Here is a 25885-nt window from a genome sequence, read left to right on the forward strand (position 1 = left end):
CACGACTGTAGTTAAAATCCAGATAGTCTGTACCAGTCAACACCTCCAGCGGTAGCAATAATGCTCAGTGGTATATAGAGCCTTTATAAAAACTAATTGGTTTCACTATTATAATAGATATTATTATAATAGTATCGTTATATCTTGAACATTCAGACAGGGCCGTGCCGTGGAGGGTTAGCGGGGCGACAGGCCCGGGCGCCGAAGTAAGGGGGCTCAGTGGTAGAGTGTTCACCTTTGGTGCATGGGGTCCTGGGTTCAAAACCTGCTCCTACCAAGTGAACTTTGTGGTGGACAAACACCGTGTGCGTGGGTTTCCTCGGAGTTCTCCCGTTTCCTCCCACTTTCTTCATTCCACCATTTCACTCATTTCTCATAATCACCGTCTCCTTTACCCTAATTGGCATAAACGTGGGACGTTAAACTCAAAGATTTCATTTCTTTTTTTCTTCTTTTTCCAAATGCAAAATTATAATAAAAAGCAACATAATATCCAATCATATATATTTTTTAAATCCCTCATTTAATGTTCCAGACAAAATTACTATTATTCGGGAAGTCGCATATATACTACTGAGATACGCTATACCACTACTGATTATGACACAAGCAGCGTGGAAAAATCCTCCTCGTGTACACACTATTGTGACATTTGCCTACTGTAGTAAAGAATGCTTTACATATACCGTACGATATAGGGCATGTGTGAAAATAATATTGGAATTCAAGTTGTATTGCATTTCGCTAATGCGCAATATTATTCTTTCTTTGTACCAATGTTATTCTTTCTTTTCAGTTATATTTTATATACAGTGGACCTGCTTTATCCTTCTGAGTCGTAGTACATTCATATTCAGATTTTTTTTTTTTTTTTGTATGTGAATTTAAACCAGGTTGCGTTGGATGTGCTTTTATATGTAGTATCATCTCTGTATAAGCATCATATGCCATTCATCCTGGTTTGAGCGCAAAATGCAAACACTTAATACAAGAAAACGTATTCGTAACTCAAGATTTTTCCCAGCTCACATCCTTCTCTCCCAAGTAGGTTTCTTTTTTTTCGCTTTGGGAAGGGAAGGTTTCTCTCTGAAGTATCATTAATCATGTGGAGCTGCATTTCTGCATGTAGGTTTTATGGATATTGGGAGAAGCACTCCTCTCGAGAAGAAATATATCAATAATAAACTCCGTAATGCGTCTGTACCTCTTTATGCTTCCGCATGGATGTATTGAAAAAAATAATCAGAACATTACTTTTTTTGAGTGCTTAAGAAATACCTAGTATGCACAAGGTGACCTATATTCTACATGAACTAGTTTACTTCTGATTATTTTTCTTTACGGAAGAGATCCTATAAACGTTCCTTTTTTCCTAAACAAAAAAAAAATCAATTGTTACTATCTGAACCTGCACTCTGTACATATCACATCATTCATATATGAGCGTGAATCTTCCTGTCATTCCTCACAACATCTGCACATGTCCCTTTAGAGACACGAACGAAGGACGTCTTGATAAAAATCGGCAAGGAGTAACATGAAGGGGAGATTTTTTCGAGTATTTTTTTTCAATATCTCGTATCATTTAAAAGATTCGAACCTACCTCCGGTTGGAAAATGAAATCTTTAAGTATTACATCCTATGGCTATGTCGGCTAGGCTAAAGGAGACGATGATAATGAGAAACGAATGAAATGATGGAATTAAGAAAGTGGGAGAAAACGGGAGAAACTCGAGAAACCCACTCACACGGTGTTTGTCCATCACAAAGACCACTTGGAGCGAACTACTTCCGGTTGGAGTTCCTAATTCATGCATGGTCAGTGTTTTCTTTCTTGTTGTATGCGATATATAATAAGCAAATACATTACATAACACAATTAATTATAGTGTCAGTGGTGTATGTTGTTCATTAGGCAAAACACTCCAAAAATTAAGATTCATATTAGACTGGATAAAAGATTATCCTTCGTTTTTCAATATCATTTGTCCATGAAGCAAACGCCCGAGAGATATACTAACGTCGTATGTAAAAATGTTATGTTGGAATGCATAACTCGTAGGATATGCTTTTTAAGAATTTCAATACTTCCTCCATTGTACCTCTAAAAATGTAACAAATAAGTAAGGGCCATTTTCTTTTAATAATCAGTTAGAACTGAATAATCTACATAAAATTTGCAATCGATCAGTGAAAACGGCATCTTTCTAGAATTTGTGGTTTCCAAGATATGATTGTCAAATAATTGATCACAAAGACATAAACATTACAAACATGTAAACTTTTCTTGACCACACACATATAAACCCAGTATTTTAATATATAGATATACGATTGTGTTCACAGCCAACATGATACAGATCAGATTTATACAGGATGTTAATACTATACCGAGAAACAATAAGAGGTAGTTTCTCACATCAAAATAACAGCAAGTTTCATATGGACATATGGGCAAAGGTGCATAATTTGAGAGCTAAGACTTTCCAAAAACTTGGGGAAAAAAGTATTGCAACTCGCGTTATTTCAGGCAGTAAAAATCATGGAGTGGTTGTCCATTTCACCATAAAAGACAGTTACACGGGACCACGGTGGCTCAGTGGTAGAGAATTAACCACTGGTGCATGGGGTCCTTGGTTCGATCCCAGGTAGCGCCAAGTGAGATTTGTTGTGGTAATAAAATTCAGTGTGCCTGGGGATTTCTTGAGGTTCTCCCGTTTCCTCCCACTTTCTTCATTCCACCATTTAATTCATTTCCCACCATCACCGTCTTCTTTAGCCTAGACGGCATAAACGTGGGACGTAAAGCAAAGATTTAATTTCATTTTTTTGGTTTTCAGTTTAGCGTCCCTTTCAGCAGCGAGGCTGTATGAGACGTGAACCTACAGCTTAACGTGGTATCCGAACCACGTGAGTTGTTGCTGGGAATTGCAGCCGGCTCTCCCACGCCAAAGGTGTGTACGCTAATCGCTTAGCCGTTTGGAAGATCTCTTACATTTATGCAAGAAATCAACTCTTTCATGAAATTGTTGAATTTATTAGGAAAATAAAGTAATAAATAATAAAATAAATTAAGAAAATAAGATAAATATGTTCCCGAGTTATTGGCTATAAAATTTGGAGATTGAACTTAATAAAAGGAAAGAGAAAGCGCCAAACACCTCAAGTCTGTTCAAGATCTGGTGATTTTCATCGATCGCGTATGTTATATACAATATGCTTGAGATAATTAAAAAACAATGAAGTACAAAAAGCATTTATTTTCTAACTTTTAGTTCGGAATAAAGTACACAAAATCGTGACTTGTCTTTAGTTACAGGAAAATTATACAAAATATTTGTATTGATCGTACGCAATGTGTTGGTGGGAATTTAAACAGACTGCCCTCTTGCCCAGGAGTAAAAATCTTCCGCTAAGAATAATAAATGGAGAACAACGTTTCATTTTGTGTTAAATAGAGTGATTCACGGTAAGCATATCAAATATTTTCTGATTTGTATTCTACAAAAAAAGAAAGTGAGTTTGAATATGTTTTTTCTTATCATGCCTAGGGTTGGTTACAGCATAGCATTTGAGGCTACCTCGTTTCTCTGTGTCGTGGAGGTGTTATTCTGATTTTTTTTTAAGTTTATCTGTTTCTATTGACAGAGCTCTGTTTTACTTCGTCTTGTGGATAACCTTCATCCTGCCCTTCCAAGTTGTGCCCATAATGCTCTATATTCAGTGTTATTGGCTGATTTGTATTGCCTAAATAGTCCTGTCCTCTCTGCCTTTGACAAAGGAAGTAGTTGTAAATATCTATTCTTCCAAAATTAAATTCTTTCAGTACTGAAGAGACATTATACTAGAGATTGACATTAAAAAAAATCAGTAATCAATATTCCAATTCCTTCAGCTTTCCGACATAGATTTCGGTGCGTCTTTTTTTTTTCTAATTTACCGCGTTGGAGTGCCACTGTTTCCTGGAGTCGCTACATATGCTTTGGTGGCGCTGTAGCTGATCAACATTTGTTTCGTATGGCACCTGCTAACAGTAATTCCTGCTTGTTTGTTGTTATTTTATTGTTTATTTCATGTTAGGTAATCTGATTGGTTGAACTAAAATTCTGTAGAACTATTTTATTTAGTTGGTGAACATTAAAATGTCATTTGCTTTTCTTTAATGTTCAATAATAATAACTATAAAAGTGGTTAATTTCTGTTAAAATATATAAAGCGTAAGTAACCATCTAAAATCTGATATTTTCAAAAATCTGGCACTCCTGAGATCCGGAAGTTGCTAGATTTTTAAACCATGTATAGAAAGTAGACCTTACCTTACCATGTATCACATCCCTGAAACGCGGAAGTGAGTAATAGGTAATGGCACGTAGCCTGTAGGATTAAGCTGAATAACCTTACTAGAACATGCACACTATACACAAATTACATTTAAGTAATAATAAATCTACCATACCACATTGGTCGCTGACCTTGATCCGTCAAGGATACAGCGATCCTTAATGTCTAAACAACAAACAATCATTATTTAAGAAACAACTACTACAGGTCAATGTTGTGCTCGATTGTGAATGATTAGCTCTTGACAGTTAATTTGAGGAGGCAACAATTTTGAATTTCATTGTATCGAATGGTCCGTTTTGATTAAAAAAAAAAAAAACTTACTTAGTGCTTATAGGAACGTTAATTATTTGGCCCAAAGTAACACATAAATGCAGAAACATTATTTAAAAGTATCAATTTGGATTTGGACATTGACAAATGGTAGCAAAGTAAGTAACACATGAACAATTGACCACCAGACATCGTACTGCCAGTCGCTATTCTGCCGATATGTAAACAAACTTAAGTCGGAAATATGACATATGAACGCCGAATTGGTTGAATAACTATAATGATTGCTATAATGTGAAGCTTGGCCTAGATCTACTAATTCCAGCACCCGATAGAATGCAAGGGTGTTCCCCAGTCGTCAACCCCCATCCATAAAATGTTGCCAGTGTCGTCTCCCGCTCTATACGAAGACATCTCCCGAGGGTGCAGTGTTGTTGGATTGCTAAGTTTCGCTTTGTTGTTACGCCCATTAGGAACCTGCCGCCTACAGTCGGACAATTTGTTCATGCTGACCAGAAGCCGCGGTAAGATTTCAGGCGCCGGATAACGACGTCTTTCCGCGCGATTTTCGACCGCGACGAATAGTTTCCTTGCCGACCAGTCAGCAGACAGCCGGAAATAAGCATTAAATGCGTCGGCGCCGCCGTCGAAAAAAGGCCAGCATATGGAGTCGGCAGAGATTCGGAAAGAGACCTTTCCGACTGTTTGGCCGACCCTGACGCCCGGCAACAGCCGGCAAAGAGTCGGCAAAGGGCGTTCTATTTTACGATTTTCGGCCGCTTGCCTCCTCGGCAAAAGGTCGGCCACATTGAACAAGTAGATCGTCGTGCCGCCGCGGACAGGTGTCGGCTGCCAACGGCGGCAATCTTTCTTCCTGATGGGGTATTGCTGCCGTTTAGTTCCAATAATTGTTTGCGTTCGTGTTAAAGTTCCTGAAATGATATTTTTTGTTGCTCGTTCGTCAAATCTTAAGTTTGGCAACATTGTTGTTGCGCTTCTGTTGTTTCACGTTTCCTCAAGTGTGTTTTCGGAAGGGAGCTCCACGAATCGTACCGAATTCTTACGATGCATCACACGTGAGGGAAAACAGTTATATGATTGACGTAGAGCTGAGACTTCACGAGTAGTCATGGTCACTATAGATCTACTTGCGACCGATGAGCTCTACGAAGGTGTAACCGCTAGGACGGTACAACGACCCCATCAGGAAGTCGCGTTCTGAAAGAGGGTTTGCCGCCGTCGACGATGGCGGGCCGCCGGAGGCAGACGACACCATTCCGCGGCGACACAATGATCTACTTGTTCAAAGTTGCCGACCTTTTGCCGAGGCGGCAAGCAGTCGAAAATCGTAAAGTAAAATGCCCTTTGCTGACTCTTTTCCGACTGTTGCCGACCCTCAGAGTCAGCAAAACAGTCGGAAAGGCCTCTTTCCGACCCTCTGCCGACTCCCTATTCCTGCTCTTTTACGACGCCGTCGCAGACGCATTTAATGCTCATTTCCGGCTGTCTGCCGAATGCTCGGCAAGGCAACTATTCGTCGCGGTCGAAAATCGCGCGGAAAGTTGCCGGTCTTCGGCGCCGGCAATCCGATTGCAGCATCTGGTCGGCATGGACAAATTGTGCGACTGTAGGCGGCAGGATCCTGATGGGGGATGAATGCATCGTTCGGACCAACGCAGATTGCAGTAACTTTTCTAATTTGTAGACTTGTGTCAGGAACAGAACGACAATGTATCATTCACAATTCCTCAGACATCACGTTTCGAATGTCATTTGTTATCCCTTGTTATTTATAGCACATGAAATGGTGATGTGCAGCACCAGATCCAAGATTCTCTGAGGAAAGGGGTGCACCAATAACTACCAAAATAACCAATCATGCTGAAACTCTTCAAAGTAACATGTATCAATATTCTTTATCCCTGACAACACTGATGCATAGAACGGAGGAGAAGGTCGCAAATGGAATGCAGAACGAAATGTTCTTGTCTTCTCCTGCCTTCAGTTATCTTCCCTACTTGACAAATGCTATATTATTTTGCTTGGTGAATCATTTTCCTTCAACCTTCAGAAAATCAACTTAAACTATCGTTTTTGCAAAGCTCTCCTTTCGTATAAGTCCCAAACGGAAACATGATGGCAGACAGTTTCGTAATGTGTTGCTTTTTTCACTGTTAGCTTCTCATTTTAGATAGTGTATATTTACAACGAAGGGGGGGGGGGAAGGTGTACGTGCACCTTTGCATCCCCCTAAATCCTGCCCTGGTGATGTGATATCAACTTTATTGCAACTGAAATTTAAGTAAACCTTCTTCAAATAGGAATGTTGGCTTCTAAATTAATTTTATTGCAGTTTGTCGTTTATGGTTAAAGTAGCATGTATATCATCTTGATTTTCTTTATATAAGAAAAGAAATAAAAGCTAAGGAAAGAGTCTAAAATTAATCATTGCTTCCATAATTAAGAATATGTGCCACTCCGTTAATGTTAGCATATACAATGTACTTTTAACACGTATATTTCAATAAATTGGTCTTTGTTTACTTCGGTGAATATCCCACTGAAAGCCAATTTCGTTAATGAGTTTAAGTAAAAATCAGTTATTTCAAAGGTGTAACACTTAAAGCTTATTATAATTATTACAACTTATAAAGGATAACTATAATTGTATCTGTTAGCAGAATTTATTAGCTATATTTCAACTATTATTTACTTCTTCATAGTTTTAATTATGCACTCAGGTGTTCTACGAATGGCGTCATTATTCAAGTCAAAATAAAGCGATATATATATATATATATATATATATATATATATATATATATACTCGTATTTGTATAGCTTTCAGGCTCTTGTCTGGATACACAAGTTGCACTATGTAGCAACGTCGCAGAAAAAGAACATTAGGTAAGATCTACCAACATATCAAATAGTTACATCGATTTTTTCCAGATGGCAGTTAAAGTCGACAGAGTTGATGCTAGCATTGCTTACTATAGTGCTGCTAAAATGTCTTGAACCGTGGTAAAAATGCAAACTAAAGCTTACACCCTCAACACACCCATGCGTTGAACCAATAAACGTTCAGCTGTTGCTAAGCAAGAGAGTCTTGCAAGGAAAGTTATCCAACTCCTCGACGAGTATCGCATTGAAACTTGTACAACTGGAAGGACATATTGAAAGATGAAAATATGCTTACTCTTACGATTCGCAGCATATTCGAACAGGAAGTAGAATGATCGTTCTCCCATAGCCCCTGAAAGTTATGTACTCTGGTCATACAAGCCAAAATGTGATACACTGAAACCAGTAGTGTAATGCTAGAATTTTTGGTAGGTATACGCTCGATCGTTTTCAAAAGTATAGCGTATACGCAAGAATACTTGGCGTATGCTCATTCTTTCGTAAATTTACGCCGTATACTCCCGTATATGCCCCATTACATCCCTGACTGAAACCTCTTTTCTCACGAAGACAAAAATTGCAAACTCAAGATGATAACGATAGGTGTTGATTGGAATCTCTGGTACGTCAATGATGCGAACCGATGTGAAATGGAACACGATATGATACACCGATCGGAAGTTCCAAACGAATACGTTCACCCGGTGGAGAAACGGGACACGCTAAAACCACAACGCAAAAATAGCTTTCTATTATTATTATTATTATTATTATTAGTAGTAGTAGTAGTAGTATGATTAGCATTATTAATATGAGCAGTATGATGATTAAAAATAATAATAATTAGAAGAGGGCAAGTAGGCTATATTATTTGGCCCGTTAAGTAACGAAGGACTTCTGCCCGTCTTGAGTGTCCTCTAGCCCTGCTATAAAGGTTTTAGAATCCACAGACAACCATACCCATGCCGGGATTCGAAGTCAGGAACCTTGAGTCACTGGCTTGACTCCTCAATCCACACGAACATGAAGTCTGCAAGGAGAAAAATTAGTATAGGACAGAGTTTCTCAACTGGGGGGTCGCGAAGATAAGCGAAAGTGATAAATATAACTAGAATCTAATATCGGAAAATATTTTTAAGTAATTATTATTTTGAATTGTGTGATAGACAATTTTTATTTGCATACATACTGTCAAGAAATGAAGAAAATGGCCTACTAAACATTTTCAACAGTTCCACAGTTGGTTTAACATCATTTTAAATAAAAGAGGTACGATATGAAACCAATGAGAACAGCGTGTTGAAATACCGAAAGAACGCAAATACACTTTATTTTTTATTATCATATGGCCCAAAATTAAGAGAGTTGTGACGTTTTAAAAAAATTCAAACGGTCTCCATTTTGAAACAGTATGACGGATCGGATTCGAGTTTGTAATATGAGTGAACTGACCAAATTTGGTTTTAATCCATTCGCTTTTAGGAAGTTACTGTATCCACTATATACAAGAGATGGGTTCTACTATTATAGAAATAGATATATCTAGTGGGACCTCCGCAATAGGTATATTAAAAATCCGACACAAGCTTATTACAAGCCAGAAATTAGAAGAGGATCGCTGGCAAGAGGATGTGATAATATGGATGTCGTGATCGGAATTAGGTTAAGAACACTGGTATCGGATTATTATTATTATTATTATTATTATTATTATTATTATTATTATTATTATTATTATTATTATTATTTCTTTGTTATCTTCTTCGTCTTATTGACGACCTCATGCTCGTGTTGTTTGAGGCGTCAAGCCAGCGATTCAAGGGTCCCGACTTCGAATCCTGGCTGGTTTATGATTGTTTGTGGATTTTAAAACCTTTATAGCAGGGGGGCGCGGTGGCTCAGTGGTAGAGCGTTCACCTCTGGTGCTTGGGGTCCCGGGTTCGATCCCAGCCCCCGCCAAGTGAACTTTGTGGTGGACAAACACCGTGCTCGTGGGTTTTCTCGGGGTTTTCCCGTTTCCTCCCACTTTCTTCATTCCACCTTTTCACTCATCTCTCATTATCACCGTCTCCTTTAGCCTAACCGGCATAACCGTGAGACGTAAAACTCAAAGATTTCATTTTCATTTTCTTTATAGCAGGGCTAGAGGAAACTCAAGACGAGCAGGAGTCCTTCGTTACTTAACGGGACCAACAATACAGCCTGTTTGTTGTCTTCTTCTCATTATTATTATTTTCACTCATCACACTGCTCATATTAATAATACTAATCATATTACTGCTACTACTATTACTACTACTACTACTACTACTACTACTACTACTACTACTACTAATAATAATAATAATAATAATAATAATAATAATAATAATAATAATAATAATAATAATAATAATAATAGGAAGCCATTTTTGCGTTGTGGTTTCAGCCTATCCCTTTTCTCCACCGGGTGAACGTGTTGCTGTGGAACTTACGATCGGTATATCGTATCGTGTTCCATTTTACATCGGTTCGCATCAATGACGTACTAGAGATCGCAATCACCACCGACTGTTATCATCTTGAGTTTGCAATATTTGTTTTCGTGAGAAAACAGGTTCCAGTTTATCACATTCTGGCATGTATGACCAGAGTACATAACTTTCAGGGGCCATGGGAGATTGATCATTCTACTTCCTGTCCGACGAGGTTGCGAATCGTAAGAGTAAGCATATTTTCATCTTTCAATATGTCCTTTCAGTTGTACAAGTTTCAATGTAATACTCGTCGAGGAGTTGCATAGCTTTCCTTGTTAGCGAAAGAGAGTGGAATTCCTTCAGCCGATAGCGGCGCTCGAAACGGAGGACTAGGTGTCAAGTCAGTGTTGTATATCTATAGTGTAACAATTGGTATAACTGCTTGTTGGATTCGAAGAGCAATGCTAATGGTAACATGAAATTTTGATTTCCCATAGCGGGTGCAGTAAGCCCCGGAGTGTATCATTGTATAGCGTTTTTGCTTTTGATCTGAATTATAGTGAGCTCCTTCGTGGCTAAGCGGTTAGCGTACGCGCCTTTGGCGTGGGAGACCCGGGTTCGATTCACGGCGGGAGCTCATGTGGTTCGGATTCCACGTTAATCAGTAGGTCCACGTCTCATATAGCCTCGCTGCTGAACGGGACGCTCAACTAAAATCAACTCAACTCAACTAAATTATAGTGCTCTGTTGTCTGTGAGCACCAGTTTTAGAACCCGATGTATAATTAAATCATGCATTTTAAACGATGAACTTTAATCCTAGTGCTCAAGTTGCAAATACAGGGAGGTATTTCAGGAATTGGATACCGGAAAATGAAGGGAGAACTGCGTGATTAAAGCACTTATACCGGAATAACGTATAAATTCGTACTATTGAGCAGACAGTCCCGCGATGGCGTTCACCACTCCTACATCACCAGGCCTACAGTGGGCCTCCGTTGAATGCTTACGAGGTATCTTCCGCACGAATACGTTGCAGTAAATACTATTTCCTTCGGCTAAACGTTTAAATAGCATACGGTTCGACAACTAAAGTATGTTCTTTCCAATTTTAAGTGTATGAGACAGTTGTTGGCCTTCATTCCGCAACAACATGGATAATCCTAATATATATATATATATATATATATATATATATATATATATATATATATATATATATATATATATATCATAATAACTGTCCACTTGAAGACCCCTATTCAAGCTAAATTTTATGGAGCTAACTCGAAATATCTGGGAGTATTGAGACCAAAGAGAAGCTCCACATGCTTAACTTAATTAAATCTAATTTAATTTTCAGAATAACCAATGTTTTTGAAACTAAATATTGATTTAATCAAGTCGCAGAATAGTATTATCTTCTTGTAAATATGCAACTTTGCATGGTGATTAATTTAAATTCTGTTGCTGCACTCCGAAGTTTCAATAAACTTTGTTCTTTTCTCTTTTCAGATGTTGCTATCATCGTTGCTGTCCAGAACCCTTAGAACAGTCCTAGTGATATTGACATTCCCCAAATGGAGCTCCTTCCAGCAACTGGCCCCGTGCACGTTCAATCCTATGTGCACGTGTAAATTTGAAAGTGATACACGCGCAATCCATTTCACAACTCCAAAAACACTAGAGAACGTCCAGGATATCAGCTGTGTTGGGGTGCCATTTGGAAAACTACCTGGTAAGTACCCACCAGAAGTATAGTCTATTCAGATGTTTTGAAACAAGGGAGAAAGGAAAACAGCTTAGTATGAATAGTTGAACATGGTTTCGATTCCAGCTTACATGGGAGGGTCTCACAAGTTGTCGCTAAAATCTGATTGCCACATAGCACGTCTGATAGAGTATCATGAGAAATAAACACGAGCAAAATTTAAGGTGCTATGGATCAGAAGGATAGGAGCTAGGGGGCTTCAACATTTGAATATCCAAAAATTATATCATGGAATTATGTGCGTTTAAAGTAAATATCTTGAAAACCGTTAAAGCAATCACAACAAAAGTTGCACAATATAATGAAAATAAATTGCCCTATCGAAAACCATAAACAATGTTGACATAGGTGAAGCAGTGTTGCCAACTCAGCATAAAATGTTTTATTTGAAATAGTACCATATACAAATGTGCACAGATTTAAAATGCACTATAATCACTAAACATGACAGTGAAGTGTAGTGGTACAGTGTTGCACATTATTGAGCTACATGTGCAACAATAGAGAAGTTTGATATGTAACAACAAAATGTAATAAAGGAATGCAATAGAAACAAGTGAGAATTTTGCATTATACTTCTGTAGCCCTGATGAATATGCAGACAACTCGCGAAAACAAAATGACACAAGCGAGGGAAGAAACGCGTGTTTTCTACTTCTGTAAACTGGTTATCGATTATCTTATCAGTATTTAGAAGAGTAGTTTCTTGGTTTATGTCTTTCGTGTTAAGTGACATTCTTTTACTTCCTCTCCTACATACCGTATTATTATGTTTGTACACTGTAACATTACCATATTCATATTGGAAATATAATTATTTTATTACCAGCTCATTTCGTTTTTAGTCGGCCAGGATAGACGTGTGGTTTAGAAGGCTAGAGAACCGACATATTAGGCATCGCAGGTTCCAATCTCACCTCGGACATGTTTTTGTTGTACTTTCCACCTTACATTTCATTGTAATCTTCCTCTTTCATAGTGATTCGGATCCCACTTTGCACTCCTATATAACTTCGAAGCTGACACAGGACGTAAAAATGGCATCAATCAATTTCGTTTTTCAAATGCATCAATATTTTGTGACACTGCTTACATTTTGCTGTGTTATACTATCTGTTGAGTTGAGTTGAGTTGATTTTAGTTTAGCGTCCCGTTCAGCAGCGAGGCTATATGAGACTTGGACCTACTGATTAACGTGGAATCCGAACCACATGAGCTCCCGCCGGGAATCGAACCCGGGTCTCCCACGCCAAAGGCGCGTACGCTAACCGCTTAGGTTATACTATCTGTGTTATGCATTTAAACTAAATTCATAGTTTGAGACCCAAATTCCTTTATTACCATCTGTTGCCACACATCAAGCTTCTCCATTGTACATTTTCAGCACACGTAGCTCCAATAGCGTGCAACACTGTACCACTACACTTCACTGTTATTTTTAGTAACAATAGTGCATCTTAAACCTGTGCATATTTGTATATGATGCTATTTCAAATAAAATATTTATGCTGAGTTGGCAACACTGCTTCACTTATGGCAACAATGCTTATGGTTTTCGATAGGACATTTTGTTCTCATTATATTGTGCAACTTTTGTTTTGATTGCTTTAACGGTTTTTTAAGATATTTACCTTAAACGTACATAATTCTATGATATAATTTTTTGGATATTCAAATTTTGAAGCCCCCTAGCTCCTATTCTTCTGGTCCATAGCACCTTAAATTTTGCTAATGTTCATTTCTCATGACGCTCTATCAGATGTGCTATGTGGCAATCAGATTTTAGCGACAACTTGTGGGACTCTCCCGTGTTAGTAGATATACACTAGCTTAACTAACACGAGATAATTTTAGGCTGAGTTTACACACTATCGGTGGAGCACGTGATGCATTACATTCCATTGCTTGTACACTCATGTCCAAAATTATTGTCGCATGTCTATAAATATGTTGTTGTAGGAATATAATTTGATAACGAATTCGCCCGGTATATCTTATAATGTTAGTATGTGTATAGTCGGCAAAGACATGTATGTGGCAAATTTCATCTCAAAATAGCAGTAAATAAGAACAATAAAACGAAAATAAAACTTTCCTGTCCATTCAGCAACATTTTGTTTCACTCATTCTAATTTTCGTATTTATAATCCTTTTCCAGTGAAATTTACCACAAATATACATTCCCAGATTATACACATAGTATCAGTATTAAAAATATAATGCAAAATCATTATCAAATTATATTCTTACAAGAAGACAATTATATATATGCGACAATCATTTTGGACATGACTGTACATTTTGAAGACTATCCTCAGCGCTACTTAACAATTGAGGCGTTGATTTCGAAAGTTACAAAAATTGAAAATTAGTTCTTTGGATAATAATAGTGGCTCGGGTGAACACAATGCGAAGCGCCGTTTCTGTTAAAACTGAGGTATTAGGTGGAATGGTTTGAGATTGAACTATAGAACAGTATGTAGATAGTTGCAGTTCGAAAATCTTCGTGCAGATGGCAGGGAAGCTTGTTTGGTATGTATTATTGCATTGAATTGAATGGGAATGTTGAACATTATTTCCCAATTAACTTGAAATCTAGAAAATGTGGCATACTATTATGTTTTCCCGAGCCGCTCATACAGCCAGAACTCATTCGAGCCGGTAATTTGACTAATGTTTTCGCTCATAGACTTCTTAGGACGTAACCAAGTTGTATCAAAATCATTTTTTACTTTATTAAAATAAACGATTTTCTTTTGGCAATGCCGTGTGTGTGTGTGTGATTTCTTAATTCCAAATTGTTCAAAAGCCGTGAAATACAAGGGCGCCGATTTCTCTGTAACTTGGGAGGAGGGGAGCATTCAGATGCAAAGATATATATATATATATATATATATATATATATATATATATATATATATATATATATATATATATATATATATATATATATATATATATATATATATATATCTGAGGATTTTAAGACAAATTGCATTCAAATTGAGTTAAGTTGAGTTTAACGTCCCGTTCAGTAGCGAGGCTATATGAGACGTGGACCTACTGATTCACGTGGAATCCGAACCACATGTGCTCCTGCATTCAAATTATGCCAAATATTGTATATTCATAAATACAGTAGAGGGGCCCACGTGAGCTTTGGGGGGCTCGCCCCCCGGCCCCCGGGATCGGCGCCCTTGGTGAAATCCATTTTGTCATTTAATGTGCACTTTTTTATGTTGAACTTTGACACACTCGTAAATCTCCGCCACTTACTTTTCTTCAGTTTCAGGCTTTGAAGAGGTGGCCGCGGTGGCTCAGTGGTAGAGCGTTCACCTCTGGTGCTTGGGGTCCCGGGTTCGATACCAACCCCCACCAAGTGAACTTTATGGTGGACAAACACCATATGCGTGGGTTTGTTGTACTTTCCACCTTACATTTCATTGTAATCTTCCTCTTTCATAGTGATTCGGATCCCACTTTGCACTCCTATATAACTTCGAAGCTGACACAGGACGTAAAAATGGCATCAATCAATTTCGTTTTTCAAATGCATCAATATTTTGTGACACTGCTTACATTTTGCTGTGTTATACTATCTGTTGAGTTGAGTTGAGTTGATTTTAGTTTAGCGTCCCGTTCAGCAGCGAGGCTATATGAGACTTGGACCTACTGATTAACGTGGAATCCGAACCACATGAGCTCCCGCCGGGAATCGAACCCGGGTCTCCCACGCCAAAGGCGCGTACGCTAACCGCTTAGGTTATACTATCTGTGTTATGCATTTAAACTAAATTCATAGTTTGAGACCCAAATTCCTTTATTACCATCTGTTGCCACACATCAAGCTTCTCCATTGTACATTTTCAGCACACGTAGCTCCAATAGCGTGCAACACTGTACCACTACACTTCACTGTTATTTTTAGTAACAATAGTGCATCTTAAACCTGTGCATATTTGTATATGATGCTATTTCAAATAAAATATTTATGCTGAGTTGGCAACACTGCTTCACTTATGGCAACAATGCTTATGGTTTTCGATAGGACATTTTGTTCTCATTATATTGTGCAACTTTTGTTTTGATTGCTTTAACGGTTTTTTAAGATATTTACCTTAAACGTACATAATTCTATGATATAATTTTTTGGATATTCAAATTTTGAAGCCCCCTAGCTCCTATTCTTCTGGTCCATAGCACCTTAAATTTTGCTAATGTTCATTTCTCATGACGCTCTATCAGATGTGCTATGTGGCAATCAGATTTTAGCGACAACTTGTGGGACTCTCCCGTGTTAGTAGATATACACTAGCTTAACTAACACGAGATAATTTTAGGCTGAGTTTACACACTATCGGTGGAGCACGTGATGCATTACATTCCATTGCTTGTACACTCATGTCCAAAATTATTGTCGCATGTCTATAAATATGTTGTTGTAGGAATATAATTTGATAACGAATTCGCCCGGTATATCTTATAATGTTAGTATGTGTATAGTCGGCAAAGACATGTATGTGGCAAATTTCATCTCAAAATAGCAGTAAATAAGAACAATAAAACGAAAATAAAACTTTCCTGTCCATTCAGCAACATTTTGTTTCACTCATTCTAATTTTCGTATTTATAATCCTTTTCCAGTGAAATTTACCACAAATATACATTCCCAGATTATACACATAGTATCAGTATTAAAAATATAATGCAAAATCATTATCAAATTATATTCTTACAAGAAGACAATTATATATATGCGACAATCATTTTGGACATGACTGTACATTTTGAAGACTATCCTCAGCGCTACTTAACAATTGAGGCGTTGATTTCGAAAGTTACAAAAATTGAAAATTAGTTCTTTGGATAATAATAGTGGCTCGGGTGAACACAATGCGAAGCGCCGTTTCTGTTAAAACTGAGGTATTAGGTGGAATGGTTTGAGATTGAACTATAGAACAGTATGTAGATAGTTGCAGTTCGAAAATCTTCGTGCAGATGGCAGGGAAGCTTGTTTGGTATGTATTATTGCATTGAATTGAATGGGAATGTTGAACATTATTTCCCAATTAACTTGAAATCTAGAAAATGTGGCATACTATTATGTTTTCCCGAGCCGCTCATACAGCCAGAACTCATTCGAGCCGGTAATTTGACTAATGTTTTCGCTCATAGACTTCTTAGGACGTAACCAAGTTGTATCAAAATCATTTTTTACTTTATTAAAATAAACGATTTTCTTTTGGCAATGCCGTGTGTGTGTGTGTGATTTCTTAATTCCAAATTGTTCAAAAGCCGTGAAATACAAGGGCGCCGATTTCTCTGTAACTTGGGAGGAGGGGAGCATTCAGATGCAAAGATATATATATATATATATATATATATATATATATATATATATATATATATATATATCTGAGGATTTTAAGACAAATTGCATTCAAATTGAGTTAAGTTGAGTTTAACGTCCCGTTCAGTAGCGAGGCTATATGAGACGTGGACCTACTGATTCACGTGGAATCCGAACCACATGTGCTCCTGCATTCAAATTATGCCAAATATTGTATATTCATAAATACAGTAGAGGGGCCCACGTGAGCTTTGGGGGGCTCGCCCCCCGGCCCCCGGGATCGGCGCCCTTGGTGAAATCCATTTTGTCATTTAATGTGCACTTTTTTATGTTGAACTTTGACACACTCGTAAATCTCCGCCACTTACTTTTCTTCAGTTTCAGGCTTTGAAGAGGTGGCCGCGGTGGCTCAGTGGTAGAGCGTTCACCTCTGGTGCTTGGGGTCCCGGGTTCGATACCAACCCCCACCAAGTGAACTTTATGGTGGACAAACACCATATGCGTGGGTTTCTTCGGGGTTCTCCCGTTTCCTCTCACTTTCTTCATTCCACCATGTCATTCATTTCTCATAATCACCGTCTCCTTTAGCCTAGCCGGCATAAACATGAGACGTAAAACTCAAAGATTTCATTTCATTTCATCTCAGGCTTTGAAGATTTCGAAATCATGTTTCGTTAATGCATTTGCTGTAAGGTTACTGCATTGGCATTTATTAGTGATGTCCACGATTTAGTTGGTTGGTCTTTTGATTTATATTACCATGGGGTTCGGCCTTACGTTACAAAGTGTGACAAGGAAGAGGATGGGGCAAAACAATTAAAAAAAATATATATTGTTACGTAATATGTGAACGGTCCCTTATTGCTTAGTTCATGATTTATATTCTTTACATGCAGTGGCAACCTTGCTTCTTTTAAATCGACATCTCAAGATATGTTCTTAACGTTTTCTCAAGGCAAGAAAAAGACAAACGTGCTTTTATTCGATATTCAAATAAGTGAAGTCCAGTTCCGTAACATCTTTCCTTTTCTCTTTGAGGAAATATTAAATGCATGTCTGTCTCTTCTCGATCGAACTATGATGAATAAAAGTGGTAGGAAAAGGAACGGAAAAAAAGAAAAAATGAAGATAATAACTGGAAGAAAAAAGAGAGATGAGACAGTTATGCAGATAGACTGATTTCTATTTTATTTTATTTTTTTTTTTTTATTATTTTTCTTTAACGTGAATAAGAATCGCAAGAAAATGGGAGAAAACTGTCTCAGTATATTTTGAAAAAAATGAGAAGGGGAAAAACCGGAGAAGAATTTACACAAGTAATGGCACTCACTATACAGAAGCATATGTAAATCACTTTCCTTTCCGGAAACTTCTTCTCAAGGGAATTCTTATAAACTCGATCAAAAATCAAGGAAGCTTTAGCGATCTGGAAGATTACCGCAGTAAAAAACCTGTGAATATCGAAAGTTATTGTCAAGAGAAATGACGTTTCTTTCAGTTTTATGTTTCTTAAGTACACCCCTTTAAAAATATAAAGATACTATATTTCACAATAGATGCCGATTTTTTATTGTCTGAAACAGTCAGTTTAAATAAATTTTCTATAAAACTGTACACTATCCTCTTTTCCTTCTTTTACTTTTTTTTCTTTTCTTCCAACAGCTTCGTGAAGAGGAAATGCTCTTATATTACCCTTTTCAATATGGTGTCTGTGACGCATTCTATCTTGAGAACGAAAAATGGCTAACCGAAAATGGTCTTTGGATTTGGGTCAGCGCTTTCCACTTGCTTTGGCCTTTTCTAGACTTCCGAATTATGCTATGCATAAGTAAGTCGTGTAGAATGCCCAGGTTCATTTGTGCATCTGTCCATCTTTCTGTCTGTCAATATACAGGGTGTTAATGAACTATACCGACAAACTGTAAGAGGTGATTCCTCACATCAAAGTAAGAGAAAAAGTTGATATGGACCTATGGCGAAAAGTATATAGTTTCAGATCTAAAGCTGTCCAAAATCGCGAAAAGGCCAAATTCCAAGAGGCCCTATTTCGAATTCTGGAAACTTTGTATGGTGGTACTTATCAGCGTAAAGGAAGTCACGCATACGCAATCCAAAAATGCATATTACGTTAATGTTCAATGGGGTACAGAATGTTCCATACAGGGTGTAATTCCCAGACATGCCATCAACCGAATTGTGAGATACGCTCTGACTTTATGATTTGTCCGAAGTAGACAAACAATAAGCCTTGATAGCAGTAAACACGAAATCCTTTTGCGCGATGTCGGGCGTGTTTTAAGGACCGTCAGCAGCACGGTCTCTTGTACTCGGGAGAACGCATGCTGCAATGTTTTCTTTCACGCTTTTAAGTGAAGGAAACGTGAAATATACCGTGACGAAATACATCGCATCATACGTAATTTAGAACACAAAAAGACATGAAGCTGGCGGTTCCTAACGCTTCCGCCTTCCCTCCGAAGCATTGGATTTCCATTGTTGTCAAGGCCTACCTCTTGCTTACTTTGGACCCTCCTTGGAATCAGGGTATATCTGAAAGCTCCATTGGGAGCATATGTGAGAATTACACAATGTAGGGAATGCCCTGTACACTTATTGAAAATTGACGAAATATGTACTTTTGGCTTGTGTATACGTAGCTTCGTGTACGCTGATAAGGACCACCATCCACAGTTTCTGGAATTCAAAATAGGACCAGTTGAAATTTGGCTTTCGCGCGATTTTGGAAAGCCCTAGCTCTGAAAATATACACTTTTCCCCATTGGTCCATATGAACTTTTTCTCTAATTTTGATGGGAGGAATCACCTCTTATGGTTTGTCGGTATAGTTCATTAACACCCTGTATTAGATCAAAAACGGTAATACGGTATAAACGGGTATATATAATAAAATATAAAAAATGGCTAAATATCCTATGAACTCAGAGGATATCTAGGTATGGCAGTGTTTAGAGTAAATTATTAAACAGAAAAAAATTACGGGAACATCTCCTGTTAATTAAAAAGCCTTACGTTTTTTGCATTTACACATTATTTCTAAGAAAAACGCAGTTCTAATTGCGTTTCACTCTAACGGTGGTTAACTCGAGACCTAAATTGGGTCTCGAGAACCACTTACTAAACTATAGTTCCATCTATAGATATAGTTCCTAATCTTTAGTTCATAAACAGGAAATAGAATTTAATTGTGCTAATAATTCCATAATATTTTAGGACTGTTTACGCACCTTCTTTGCATTCACTTCACGCCTTCCAGTGCACCCTTAATTTCTAAAGGTTCTTTCAACATCTCTCCAGAACCTGACCTAATGCCTACTCGTAGAACAACCTATCAAACACTGGGTTATCAGATAAGCGCAAATCACGTGACAAAGATGGCGCTACTTAAGGGAAAGCGCAGTGTGTGGCGTGGTTTTGTGAGTTAAAATCTAGTGTTTTGGTGAGAAGGAAATTCCGACAAAAATATCAGAAACAACCACCTGCAGGTTCAAGTATCAAGAGATGGTACGGTAAGTTCCTAGCTACCGGAAGTGTCTTGGACTTGCCTCGTAGCGGAAGGCCAACAACCGGTGTTGATGTGATTCAGTCCGTGCAGGAAAGCGTGTTGCGAAGTCCAAAGAAGTCGTTGATACGCAGATCCTTGGAGCTGCGAGTGCCAATGACAACGCTACACGATATCGTTCGTAAGAAAACGATACAGAAGTTTACAAGCAAAAACCGAAAGATGTTCAGGAACTTCGGAAGAAGATACGTGATGTGATTGGGAGTATTACGGATGAAGCACGTCGCAATGCCATTCTTCGATTCCCGGAAAGACTTCAGCAATGTTTGGACGTAAATGGTGCTCAGCTGGAGGTTTGGGGCTGTAAAAATGATTGGAAACAACATTTCAGACTTTCTTACAAGTCCATTAAAAGTTTTGTACAAATACAATAAATGGTTACAAAGTTACAGCTTTTTACTTTTTTGCAGGACTTTTGAAAGACTCTGTATATTTAGTTGACAGCATAAACACCCTCAGAAAACATTACAAAAATCCAATATCTATAAAAGGAGTAGAATTCGATATATATCAAAATTTCTATCCAAATCGATTTAAAAGACAAGAAGAAGAAACCTACACGTGAGCTACCCTACCAAATCTCTATCCTAACAGGAACTACATACTTCCGTATAGAGCACTGAAAATTCCTGATTCGAATGTGGGCTTTATCAAGCAATTAATTTCTAGGGACCCTAACATTTCCTATTATGTCATCACTGAGACGTGAGCCAGCAAAAAGCCGCAAATTGATTTCCGACGTGTCCTCACGTAGGACTTCGCCAAAAATTGAGATACTACGAATGGTCCCCATTCGTATATATAGACAGGCTGCACAAAAGGACGCATTGTCCTCCCGTACAAAAAGTTCATAGCTAAAAGCAGAGGAAAACTTTTTCCTGTCCGGTAAGAGAGAAACAATACCCCTCTATTCAGCAAACTGGCTGGCTATTTCTGAAAATAAACTGTTTTATTTTAATAGCTAGAAGGAAAATTTTTTGGTTAACATAGTTAAGATACTCTAAGAGAAAAAGAATATATATATATATATATATAACAACCTTAACATAATACAATTACATATTACGAAATGAATATTACCCAGGCCTGAATATTTTACCCTAATTAAACTTATTGTGATATATAAGAAACAGGTGGTACAAAATGGCACTGGCAAAATATAGATATGGAGGAAGACGAAAAAATCAGCTGGAAAGAGAAATTAAGAAGTAGAGAAGTTGTGCGAAGAATGAATGAAGGAAGAAGAATTCTGATATTGATGGCAAAAGGGAAAACAATTGGTTAGGACAAGGTCCAAAGAATGAATTGCATTATAAGAGATCCTTTGGAAGAATTAGTTTCTGGGATGAGAAAGAGGGGAAGAGGAAGGTGTCAGCTCCTCCTTGACGACATAAAGATTGAAAATTCTGGTGCTTTAACACAAGCTAAGGCTGAGAATAGAAATGAATGGAGACAAATTGGTTTGCTGTAAGGACCTGTCAATGTGGCAGAACACTGATAATAGTAAGGTTATAGTCATGATTATAACAAAATATTTAGGATTCTTTTGTATTGATCACGATACATAGTAACGCCCTTTCCTTGGGTGAAAAAAAATCGGATTATATATGCGTTATATTTTATTTTAAGATAATATGCATGTAAAGATAGTAAAACATTGTCCCGATTTACAGATTTTGGTTGTACGGATATATGGAACGTATGGAAAATGGTAAATTGCTTAAAACATTATTATTTCTACCAGTAGTTGTAGTACTAGAAGTAGAAAATGGGAAACAATTCCACAATTGCTAGGAAGCAATCACGTTTGTTCTTGATCAATCATATTTTTGACCTATACTAAGGATATACCTCATGCATTCATTAATTGGTTGCTAAACACGTTACGTTCCCAGATATTACGAATCAAGGTTGATAAGGCTGACGTCATTTTGTAGTCGTATTGTTGGTATTTCATCTTTCTATAGCTCATGCATTGAAAGGAGTCTTCTCACCTCCAGGACCGTAATAAATTGCATATTTTTCATGTTATTGCACATCGTAAGTATATATATATTAAAATACTAGGTTTACATGTTTGTCTCCAAAGAAAAGTTTAAATGTTTGTCTCCAATCATTTCGACAATGAGATCTCGAAAACTACAGGTACTAGAAACGTGCGGTTTTCACTGATCAATTCCAAATTTTGTGTAGATTGTCCAGTTCTCATTCAAATTCTCAAAAACCGTGTCGTTATTATTCTATTCAGCATTTTAGGGGCCGTTTGAGCCCATAAGATTAACATTGTTGCAGGTCGAAACTACGGTGTCAGGCAACCAGTAGATAAGTTACATATGCCGAGTTGACGGACATTGCAGGTATTTCGCTTAAATCTGAATGGCCAAACCTATTACATGCTGGCAACTTCAAAGGTTTCAAGAGACGCAATGAGGTGTACTCGGACGGATATGGATTTATTAGAAAAAATATTTCCACTTGATATCGTGTTACTTCTACAAATTTACTATAAACCCACTCCAATACCTATACATAGTAATTCAGTTCACTTCCTTTGTGAGTTTCCTATCCTTTACTTGTGTGAGTAAGGAGACATGCACAGTGGGAAGGAGATTTATGGTCATAACAGAACAATGCGCTGAGTAGACAGCGCAGATTCAGCTAGTCAATATTGCAAAATGGTAGAAATTGCCTTAATTAACTTAGCAGTAATCGAACCGAGCAAAATTGTGAAACCGACATTCAAATCACTACTTTAAAATATCATTGTTAAGTAAGAGGAAGAAAGACTTAATGTGAGGTGTATTTAGAAAATTTCGCTATTTTGCGATTCTGGTGTTGTAATAACGACGGAAATTGACTCCGTCATTATAAAGTACCAAGTGTTATGTAGAAACAATAGTTCAGAGAATTGACATTTAAATTGAAAGACAAATAGACATACAAACAGGCAAGCACATTAAGGAGAAAATGACCTTTAGAACGATTCTAACTCTTAACTAGCACACTTCTTCACAGGGAAATGGTGTTTCAGACAACTGTATTATTTGATTCGTGAAGCCATGATGTGTAGTCCGCGCCCCCAAACGTACGTTTTATACACGCGTTCTGTTTATTGAGGTATTTTGTATGGACGTTATTTTGTGATATATCAAGAGAGAGAGAAAGTGAGAGAGTGAAAGTTGAGAATCTTAATGTAACAGACCTGGGATTTTTTCGGGCAGCAATTCTTTTCGAAAAGACAGCAACTGATAATTACTCACTGAATGTCAGATGATCAGTTTATATTCTTAACGGTTGTCTCAAACTTTTCATTCAAACGTTACGCCAGAGCAGAGATCAATTGTTTATTATTTGTGAAAATTTCGTACTCCTTTTCAATAGGAAATTATCAAGTATTTTTAAAATTCATATCGGACGATTATTTACGAAAAGGCGAAAAGGATATAGAAATTCTTCATTAAACTTCTAGCATAATTCACTTGGTCCGGAAATAAAAGTGGCATAATACATGATTCGTTGTTTTTCATTTAACTCCATACGTATCACGAGGGTCATAGCTTGTTTGAGGTCTAACACTTGTAAGACTTGAGTGAACTAGTGTTGCTCACAAGACTCGAAAAATTTCTCGTTTCGTTTCGAAAAAGGACATCACGTCTCGAATCTTGTTTCGTTTTCGAGACTAGAATCAAAACGATCCGAAACGTTTTTCGTCTATTGAACAATGCCCGTCGTAAGGTACCACAGGCTTGCTACTGGTATTCTAGAATAAGAAACCAAGGTTAAAATTTGCACAATACGCCACTGAAGAACGTTCCTTTTACAAATAGTGTCATTTGTGTCTTCAGCGTTAGTATGAGCTACACAAACAACATTTTAATGTTAAAAGCGGTTACATAAAACTTGCTATGTTTTTCTTTCCTATTATTGGAAAAGTGGAGGAATATGATTTCGTGGAAATTTGTTTAGAATCTTTTATTTAATAAGATGCGTGTTGCAACATTTCCGCACAACCTTTGATTGATAATCGGAATTGATGTAAAACTTACATTATTATTTTTTTCTCTCTTCATAGTCTGTGATCTGGAAACTAATACTTCCTGCTTCTAAAAAAGATTATAAGTTGTGTGTTCGAAATGACAAAAGTTCAACCTCTCGGAGAGACTTCATCTTGTTAGCGTATTTATTTACAAGAAAAAGAAATATTTGCTTAATGTCTCTTACATGTGACGTTATTTCTTGAAGAATTTCAAAGAAACGCATTTTTTATTTCCCTCTATCAAAAATGAAAAAAGAAAGAAGAAAGGGATTTGAAAGAAAGAAAACTAACTTTGAAAACTGGTAAATAAGAACAGGAACTTCATTAAAAGCAATTATGTATACAAATTAATGAGATGATAAAGCTGTTCTTACACTCTTAAAACTAGACAAAATGAAACAAAGTAGACTTGATCAAGAACTTTAGGAAACTTAAGTTGGATCAAACATAACGATTTTAACTATAGTTTTTGGATCATTGGCAACAAAATTTTTGAACAGCCGCTAAATCGGATTTTCTTATTACGGAATAAGTCCATCATACTGAGTTAACTGATAGTTTGGGTTTGGCTACAGTATGTGTAGTTCTCCAGGTATAAGGCCTACAAAAAATGACTTAAATATGTTGAATTTTTGATCCAAAAAAATCGTATTTTAGCTTTACATTGATTCAAATATATGAAACAAAACAAATCACTGCAGTTTAGTTATTATTAACTCTGCATTGGCAACATCAACAACCTTAATTAATGATTATCAATACATTGACTTATTAGTCTTAATAAATGAGGGAAAAAACTATTAATCGATACTATTAATTTTGTTTTGTCCAAATTATGAAAATGATTCTAATAAATTCATAGTAAGGTTATTTATCATGCTTAATATAAAAGTGAATAAATAACTATTTTCTATACAAACTGTTTCAAACTAGTCGAGGTAGGACATGGGAGCAAGCTTTTATTATCTGACGACAACATATGGAAACACAGCATAGCGTAAAGGGAGGGGAAATGACATAAAAGAGCAAGTGTTGGCAGTGTATGGGTAGTCATGGATCTATGAGTGGTGTGTCTGCAAAACCTTCGATTGCACTACCAATGTTCTTGTTTGCCTGTCACCACTGTATTTTATTAATGTCAGATTATCCTCCAGCTCCTTCCCCTCTCCCTGA

General features: G+C 37.2%; 1 protein-coding gene across 1 annotated transcript in view; it reads left to right on the top strand.

The window, feature by feature from the left end:
• LOC145674439 (chaoptin-like) overlaps window positions 1-25885 on the top strand; it is a 382085-nt gene that overhangs the window by 172707 nt on the left and 183493 nt on the right. Inside the window, exon 3 of the mRNA XM_081744498.1 lies at window positions 11491-11713. Coding sequence (XP_081600624.1) covers window positions 11491-11713 — 223 coding nt within the window. The remainder of the gene's footprint in view (window positions 1-11490; window positions 11714-25885) is intronic.

The sequence above is a fragment of the Thermobia domestica genome, chromosome 17 (assembly GCF_964235325.1).
Source record: "Thermobia domestica chromosome 17, izTheDome1.hap1.1, whole genome shotgun sequence".
In the NCBI taxonomy this organism is placed as follows: Eukaryota; Metazoa; Arthropoda; class Insecta; order Zygentoma; family Lepismatidae; genus Thermobia; species Thermobia domestica.